This window comes from Gekko japonicus, unplaced genomic scaffold (genome assembly GCF_001447785.1).
Source record: "Gekko japonicus isolate JY-2015 unplaced genomic scaffold, Gekko_japonicus_V1.1 scaffold1921, whole genome shotgun sequence".
NCBI classification, from domain to species: domain Eukaryota; kingdom Metazoa; phylum Chordata; class Lepidosauria; order Squamata; family Gekkonidae; genus Gekko; species Gekko japonicus.
This window is the reverse complement of record NW_015167593.1, coordinates 295,299-304,532: the sequence shown is the minus strand read 5'-3', so window position 1 is coordinate 304,532 and position 9,234 is coordinate 295,299. Positions and strand designations below refer to the sequence as shown.

The following is a 9,234-nucleotide window of genomic DNA, read 5'->3' as shown; positions in this document are numbered from 1 at the left end:
CACGCCTCCTCCAGCCTAGCTGCTTCCCCTCCCCAAACGACCCCCCGCCCCCGAGTCTTCTCTCCCCTCAGCCCGTCCCCTTCTCTTTGCCGCCCCCCCCCCTCCGCTACCTTTGTAGTGAACGCGCAGGTTGCCTTGGGAGAGGCCGATATAGTTATACTTGTCCTTGGGGCTCCAGGCGCGCGGCAGCGGCGTCTCAGCCTGGTTGACTGCCGGGTAAAGGCGTCGGAGGCGCTGGCTCAGCTCCTGCTCTTCTGGGGGAGGCGGCGGTAGAGGTGGGGGTAGCGCCGAGTCTCCCCCAGGTAAGCTGCCTGCACCCGCGTCCGCCATCTTGGAATCACTATTGTGTCAGCAGGAGGGGGAACGGGCCCAGTTTCCCTGGCTGTCCAATGGGAGGCGGGCTCGGCCACAATGGGGCCCAGGAGCACGATGGGAAAGCGAGTCCCGGCGCCCCGCTGACTCCGGTTGGTGAATGAGAGAGTGGACTACACAGCCCGAAAAGGACTATGAGGCAAGACCACGCCCACTTGCTGTGCCGCAGAGAGCGCCGGGATAGTGAGTTTCTAGGAAAGACACTGCTCTGTAGATTTGGTAGCCCAGCATAGCTCTAGCCTTCAAAAATTGCCCTGTTTTCCTTTTCCTCCCAACCAAGACTACCATCTACGGCGTGGGAAATTCCCGTAGATGTGGAAGTGGAACCTGAGGAGGGTAGAGTTTGGGTCGGGGAGAGAGCACAGCAGGGATGTGATGCCATAGAGTTGGCCATCTGAAACTGCCATTTTCTCCAGGGAACCTCATCTCTGTAGTCTGGATATCAATCATAATTCTGGGAGAATTCCAGACCCCACGTGGAGACTGGTAACCCTACTCCCATCCCATAAAAATCTAAACAGATGGAGTGTTCTGGAGAACTCAAAAGCTTGCTTGTTGTTTGTTTGGTTGGTCTTAATAAAATGTATGGGGAAAAGCTGGTAGTAGGGGATGTGAAAGGCCTGGATCTGGAGTGCTGCTGTCAGTCAGAGTAGGCAATACTATGACAGACAAGGGCTGCTGTCAGAGTAGGCAATACTATGACAGACAAGTGGTCTGACTCAATATAAGGCAACTTCATGGAATAGCCATGTTAGTCTATTGCAGCAAAATCAAAAAAGAAGTCCAGTGGCACCTTAAAGGCTAACATAATTTATTTCAGCATGAGCTTTCCTTAGTTAGAGATCACTTCATCAGATGCATAGACTGTACAGCCATAGGAGATATCTTTATAAAATTATTAGCAACAGGTAGATGGGAGGGAGGACATACTACACAAAGAGGTTAGTTAGAAACAATAACTAATCAAAGGGAATTCAGTCCAATCAAAGGGAATGAGAACCACACCCAGTCTGTAGATAGATGGGCAGGGCAGGATATATGTCAAGTCAGATCTAATCAAGGAAGTTGCAGTGTGACACATGATACCCAGAACTAATTACCAGCCATAAAATGTGGGTCATACTAAGCTATCAGCACCTGTAGTGAGTGAGGTAGCCCAAGTCCTTATGGAAGCCTAGGAGAGAGAGTGTGTTGAATCTCTTGATGAAGCCTAATTCAGCACTTTTACGTTGGAGTCTCCCTTCAAAGTTACTTAGATCAGCAACCATATGCCCTAGAAGACTAATATGTTCCCCTACTGGTTTCTGGATGTTATGATTTTTTAATGCAGAGGGTCCCAAGTTCAATCTCTGACATCTCCCATTTAAAACCTAGATCTGAATCCATTAGCACCTTCAAGATCAATAAGATTTTCAGGGTATAAGCTTTTGCGAGTCAACATTCCTTTTGTCAGATACAAGATGTGAATGCAGAATGCTGACAACGGGAGTTTTGACTCTCAAAAGCTTATACTCTGATGAAGTGTGCATGCAGACGAAAGCTTATATCCAGAATTACGCCTTGCAGGCCTCAAATGTGTCACTGGACTCAAACATTGTTCTGAAAACCTTGTTGGTCTTTTAAGGTGCTACTGGACTTTTCAGGGTATAAGCTTTTGCGAGTCAAAATTCCTTTTGTCAGATACAAGACGTGAAGGCAGAATGCTGACAAAGGGAGTTTTGACTCTCAAAAGCTTATACTTTGATGAAGTGTGCATGCAGACGAAAGCTTATATCCAGAATTATGCCTTGCAGGCCTTAAATGTGTCACTGGACTCAAACATTGTTCTGAAAACCTTGTTGGTCTTTTAAGGTGCTACTGGACTCAAATCTAGCTCTTCTCTGCAGTCCAACACAGCTAACCTCTGAAACTATGTCACTGAAAGGATCAAGTAGTAAGTTATATTAAAGACCTATACCTGAGGCTGGCAGCCACTGCTCTTAATAGGCCAACAGTGCCATTTTAAGCAGAATTATGCCCTTTTTTAAGTCAATGTGCGTAGAAATGTGCAAGTCTGTTTAGCCTGGCCCTGCCACGATCTGACAGTAGAAGGCTGTTTTATATATTATTCTGGTTTTTGTTTTGGGGTATAGTCCAGGCCTGGACAGCTAAGCAGGGTTGGCCTTGGTCAATGTTTGGAAGGGAGACTACCAAGATATATCAGGGTCGTGACGTGCAGGCAGGCAATGACAAACCATCTCTGAATGTATGTTGCCTTGAAAACCCCATGGGGTCGCCATAAGTCAGCTGTGACTTGACAGCTAAAAACCCACAACCAATAGCCTCTTATGTGCACACTTACCAAGTAGTAAACCCTACTGAATACAGTGGGGCTTGCTTCTGAATCAGTGTGCAATGGGACAGCAGCAGCATGGCCACAGTACAATCGCTCGTTTCATGAGGGAGAACCCCCCACTCTCGAACTGGACACAGTGAGTTTTCCTTAGGGTTGCCAACTCTGGGTTGGGAAACTCCTGGATATTTGGGGGTGGAGCTTGGAGAGGGCAGGGCTAGGAGAGGGAAGGACCTCAGTGGGGTATAATACTATAGAGTCCACCCTCCAAAGCAGCCATTTTCTCCAGGGAAACTGATCTCTGGTGTCTGGAGATCAGTTGTAATTCCAGGTGATCTCCAGGCCCCACCTGGAGATTGGCAGACCTAGTTTTACTTCCCAGTAAACAAGCACAGGTTCCAGCTGTAAACTAAAATGCAGTTAAATGGACAAAAAATACTGGTACTTTGCTGCAGTGTGGTGTAATAGGGAGCCTACTTTGGGTCCCACAGTCATTCCTTTGGGGAAAAGTAATCTGCTGCACCTGCCTGCCACCACCATTGCCCCAACACAAACACACACATACACACTGCACCCACGCATCATTAGATACTGTGTTCCTATGAGCAATCCTTTGCAACTAGATTGGCTTGTTCACACAGGAAAATCCGGTCCCAAATGATTGCTATACTGCAGTGATGTGTTTATATCGCAAATCGCAAAGTCACTGGCCTATACAGCAATCATTTTGCGATTAGATTTCTTTTCCTTTTGTGTATGCAGTTGCAAATGGGTCGAGTTCTGAATAGGCAGAAGTAACCCCCTTCCTTCACCGCGTACCCGCTCAAACCCGTCCCTTGTAGCAACTCCTGAATATCTCACTCTGAAGCAATCTTCCAGCCAGCTCCGTGCAGCTCCCAAGCGTGTCCTACACAGAGACCAGCCACCATCCCTTCCTCTGGGGCCTGATTTATCCTCATTATGCCGAGCCCCTGCCCGCCCGCGCTCGAGGGAAACCCACATGCAAAAGACACATCGCCCCGCAAACTCCTCGGCTGCCTCTAGAGGCCGCTGAGGCTTCGTTCTAGAGAGCAGGCCGCGATCGTTGCCATGGAGACCGGATGTCAACAGCCTCCTCGCCTTCCGGCGGCCATGGACAGGACCTTTTCCCGCTGAGGAACGAGGGAGGGAGATGGGCTGGAGGGGAGAGCCGCTTCCAAATGTGCCTGCTTGAAAATGGCAACCCGATCCTAGCCTAAGAATGTTTACTTGGAAGTAAGTGCCAATGTGCCCAGCGAGACTTACAAGTTGATTCATTTGATCGAAATGTGGCGTTGGAGAAGAGTTTTACGGATACCGTGTGTTGGGGTTAACTGGTGTGGTTAGTCCAGTTCCTTAGCAGAATGCTTAAATAAAACGGAGCATCTCTTCACCAGGTTACTCAGCTTACAAAGCTACTCAGAGCAGGGTTGCCAGGTCTGGGTTGGAAAATACCTGGAGACTCTGGGAGGTGGATCTGGGAGAGGGCAGGGTTTGGGGAGGGCCCTCACCATGGCACAGTGCCATAGAGTCCACCCTTCAAAGCAGCCCTTTTCTCCAGGGGAGCTGATCTCTGTCACCTGGGGGTCAGTTGTAAAAGCGGGAGATCTCCAGGCCCCACTTACTTGGAGCCTGGCAACCCTAACACAGAGCCACGTGGCAAGTTTAACAGAAATACTTCTCTCTTTATTTGAGAAGTACACTTTTAGATAGGAAAGAGCAGGGGCAGGATAGAGTACTGACTGACTAGCTAAGGATGGAAGCAGATGGGGAGAGGGCCATCTGCCTCACGGTGCCAAGAGAGGACAGCACTGTGTACTGCCGAAAAGGCAAGTAAGTGGGTCCTAGATCAAATCAAGCTGGAACTCTCCCTGGAAGCTAAAATTACTAAATGGAGGCGATGGTGCTTTGGTCACATTATGAGAAGACAAGACTCACTGGAAAGGACAATAATGCTAGGCAGCAGGAAAAGAGGAAGACTAAGCATGAGGTGGAAGGACTCAGGAAGGGAAGCCACAGCCCTCCGTCTGCAAGACCTGAGCAAGGTTGTTAAGATAGTTTTGGAGGTCATTAACTCATAGCATCGCCATAAGTCAGAAGTGACTAACTTTGATGGCACTTACACACAGAAACATACATAGGATTGCACCATTCATCCGAGCTTTCTGGCTTCTTAGAGAAAGGCTCCTGTGGTGACTGCTAGCTTGCACAGTTTTCAAAGGGATTCGACAAATTCATGGATGTAGATTGCTTTATTAGCCCAAGGTGGCTCAATGGAACCTCCCGATTCAGAGGCAGTATACCTCTGAATGCCATCACGAACAAGTACTTGTTAATCTTCAGTGTTCCTGAGTCCCTGAACTGAAAACAGGCTCCAGCAGCGGGCCCAAGACAGTTCAGGGAGCCCCAGTGGAACATTCTTCCAAGCAAACATGTTTAGACTCTCGCTTTAAACTGAAAACAAAGGCTGTAATCTGATACACACATTTGGAAGTAGGTCTCATAGATCTCAGTGGGATTTACTTCTGAGTAAACTGTCCTGGAGTTCAAAAGCTGTAAAAAAAATGAACCGTAAATGTCTGGACAGAAATTCAGTCATTGCAGCTTTCCCTGACACTTGCTTTGAAGGTATTTTTCCCCTGTTGTGATCCTAACTGCCTCTGCTTTGTTTGTAAAGTTTGTTTTAAAAAGATAGGATTGCACCATTGATCCGAGCTTTCTGGCTTCTTAGGGAAAGGCTCCCGTGGTGACCGCTAGCTTGCACAGTTTTCAAAGGGATTCGACAAATTCATGGATGTAGATTGCTTTATTAGCCCAAGGTGGCTCAATGGAACCTCCCGATTCAGAGGCAGTATACCTCTGAATGCCATTACGAAGAAGTACTTGTTAATCTTCAGTGTTCCTGAGTCCCTGAACTGAAAACAGGCTCCAGCAGCGGGCCCAAGACAGTTCAGGGAGCCCCAGTGGAACATTCTTCCAAGCAAACATGTTTAGACTCTCGCTTTAAACTGAAAACAAAGGCTGTAATCTGATACACACATTTGGAAGTAGGTCTCATAGATCTCAGTGGGATTTACTTCTGAGTAAACTGTCCTGGAGTTCAAAAGCTGTAAAAAAAATGAACCGTAAATGTCTGGACAGAAATTCAGTCATTGCAGCTTTCCCTGACACTTGCTTTGAAGATATTTTCCCCCTGTTGTGATCCTAACTGCTTCTGCTTTGTTTGTAAAGTTTGTTTTAAACAAGTTTCTAAAGCTCTCGTCATGTAATCACAGCAATTGCTAAAAGATCCCAAAAGAAGGAACCAGTGAAAAGAAGCTTAGTATGATGCTTTTCAACTCTTTTGATTTATTGAGCAAGATCTGTCATGTGTTGACATGTATTTTCACTTTTGGGGGTAACAATTTCAGGGGAAGACTCCAGTTGGATAGGGGGCAATACAATTAACAGTTACAGTGTGGCTCACTGTTTGTGTTCATAAATATTGTAAACCTTTCCTGTTTTCCTGTTAATGTCTCTTATTGTTTATAAACTCATCCTCTATTTAAACTGGCAGATAGGCAAGGCTCAGTGATGTCTATTGGTCATCAGTTCTTTTTCCCTTCTTATTACAGGCCGTCAAGTCAGGAGCTTGGGAAAAGGTATTATAATTAAAGGCTCCAAAAGCAAAAAATAAATTAAATCAAATGTTGGAATTTACAAGAAGCAAGATGAGTACCCTGGCACCACTCAGCCACTGCAGCTGAGTAGATACGTTTTTTTACAGGACACGTGGAGAGCCAGTATGGTGTACTGGTGAGAGAGCTGGCTTAGAACTAGCAAGATCTGGGTCCCAGTCTTTGTTCATCAGGGTTGGCACGGAGGCCCACAGATTCAGATCCCCGCTCTGGCATGGAAACTGGCTAGGTAACCTCAGGCCAGTCCCTCTCTTGCAGCCAAACCTTCCTCACAGGGTTATTGTTGTGAGGATAAAATAGAAGAGAGGGGGAATGATGTTGTAAACTGCTTTGGGTCCCCACTGGAGGAAAAGCAAGGCATAAATAAATAAATGAAAAAGGATTGTTATTGGAATGATGAAACTGGAGGAAGTAGGGATGGGCAGGGATACTGTCAGGCAACAGATGTCCTGGATGGGTGCATTTGGAGTTGTGCAAAATTAAGAAGTCGCCATACACACACACACATACCTCTCTCATCTTTCTGCCCAAATGCCAGGAGCAAAATCCATGCTTTGCAATATTTTCCTGTCAGGGACTATAACTCACGTCTTAGGATTCCCTAGGCCAGCGGGCACTAACCTTAAAAATAAATAAATTAATGTGGTATATTATTGTTGTTAATCAGCAAATGAGAGTGGCAGGGATATTTTTGGCACCTTATTTATTTCTTTTCTGCACTGAATTGTGCGGAGAAGTGCTGAGTCCACCAACTTCCCACCGTGCCATACAGCAGCTAGAGGTCAGATGAATGCCGCCTGGGTGCTCGCCACATTTCCCTGCTCATCTCAGTTTTCTGAGATTCTGAAATTCTACCTATTTTAGTAATCTGACAAAAGACACACGCCCCACTCCCATCCCACAAACACACAACTTCAGGTTACCAAGTTTTGTTCTGTCTTAGAAGGAAAACACGGGCTAGAGAGAGCACCAGAAATAAAACTATTTGCTAAGCAGAACAGAGAAAGATTTTATGAAATAAAAGCTTTTTTAAAAAAAACCAAACCCAAACAACCCAGAATTGGTCTTTTCCTGGCTCTTCTACGGGGATGCATGAGCAACAGTTGAAAATCTACTGGTAGCTGGTGAGCTACCTACTGGAGAGCCCTGCCGTAGGCCCTCCAATAAATGACCTTTTCTTAGCTTATCTGATTTTGACATCAGGTCATTGAGGATTTCTTTGCTGGCACGGAGTACTGTGAGTTTTCAAGCACAGGGATTTGATACAACTAAGGAGCTTCTGCCTAGCATCTGTTCCCTTGGTGTTAATTGCCATTCTTTTGAAATGAAAGAAAGAGATGCAGGGTGGGGGGAAGGAGTTGAATGAATGGTGGAGCTCTCTTGGCATGAAGAAACTCTTTCCCAATAGTCAGTCCACTTCCTCTTCCTTGTTGTTGGCCAGGGTATCATTCTTTCAATCTGTGGAGGCTGTAGATCACGAAGAAAGTGCTGCTGATCTGAAGAAATTTCAGAAGAAGCCCAAGGCGTTGGTGAGTGCAATGTCTCCAGTTAGCGGCGTCGCCAGAGGCAGTGTGATCTGATCAGGGCAGCTTGTCAATCATGTCAGTTCACATGTTTGGGCAGCTACAGAAGCTACATATCTAGGCATTTAGATGATCTATGCCAAATCTGGGGCTCTGTGAAATTTAAGGGAACAGCATCCTTATTTTCTAGAGTTTTATGAACTCTCCTCCAGGGTTGCTAGGGATTCAGTTCACAAAGAATTATGTTGGTCTCCTTATAGCTTTTTTTTTGGGGGAAGGGGGGAGCCTTTACATTAAGAAGTATAGAAATTGTGTTGGGTTTATGTCAGGTCTTTGGAAATTAGGGTACTACCCAGTGAGGTGGCCTGATGGGTGGAAGAAGGATCCTTCATCTATAGCCCACAGAATCCAAGCTAATACGGCTGAAAAGCAGACATGGACTAAGCACTGCCTACCACAGTGCTGATAGTTCCAAATAACTCAAGCAAACTGAGTCAGTTCACACGGGGCAACAAAAGAAATGGTCTGTTGCATTTCTTTTCTTAAAATATTCCAACTTCTGGTGACAGCGTTTTGTACATAAAGCACTGAACAAAGGGGAAAGGACATTCCATAGTATAAGGGGAAATGAGGACAAATCATAGGAGCTTTTTTAAAAAAACAAACTGGTAATACATTTAAGAAGTGTTCAGAACGTGCAGTTTAAAAGGCATGAAGGAGAATCACTAAGCACTGCCTACCACAGTGCTGATAGTTCCAAATAACTCAAGCAAACTGAGTCAGTTCACACGGGGCAACAAAATGAATGGTCTGTTGCATTTCTTTTCTTAAAATATTCCATCTTCTGGTGACAACGTTTCGTACATAAAGCACTGAACAATTAATAAAGAGGGAAAGGACATTCCATAGTATGAGGGAAAATGAGGACAAATCATAGCTTTTTTAAAAAAACTGGTAATACATTTAAGAAGTGTTCAGAAGGTGCAGTTTAAAAGGCATGAAGGAGAATCATTTAACTCACCAGGGGGGCAGGGAGCACATTGGCAATGCAATCCCCAAGAACAGTTTCCAAGAAGTAAGCCCCACAATGAGCAGGTTTGCTTAGGTTTTCTTTCTGAGTTGACACCTGCATGTCAGTCAGGGTTTTTTTCAACTGCGTGAATGAATGAGTACACCCTGCTTTCTTTAAAATGCTGTTAGAATGTGTTGTATGTCACTTTCCTTTTGATCATCCAGGAGCGCTCTAGCAGTCATGTGTCCTCCTGGCCGGCATACACACCAAGCCACACTATCCTGCCCAAAAGGAAGCCTT

General features: G+C 45.8%; 1 protein-coding gene and 1 long non-coding RNA gene across 2 annotated transcripts in view; one reads left to right on the top strand and one right to left on the bottom strand.

Moving 5' to 3' along the window:
- Nucleotides 1–330, bottom strand: part of RANBP10 (RAN binding protein 10) — a 46,587-nt gene extending 46,257 nt beyond the window's left edge. The window contains exon 1 of the mRNA XM_015413955.1: nt 111–330. Within this exon, the coding sequence (XP_015269441.1) occupies nt 111–330 (220 nt within the window). The remainder of the gene's footprint in view (nt 1–110) is intronic.
- A 6,006-nt stretch (nt 331–6,336) lies between these two features.
- Nucleotides 6,337–9,223, top strand: LOC107112771. Its single transcript, XR_001482595.1, has 3 exons — nt 6,337–6,363; nt 7,841–7,928; nt 9,159–9,223. It is a non-coding gene; the product is annotated as an uncharacterized LOC107112771 (long non-coding RNA).
- The last annotated feature ends 11 nt before the right edge of the window (nt 9,224–9,234 follow it).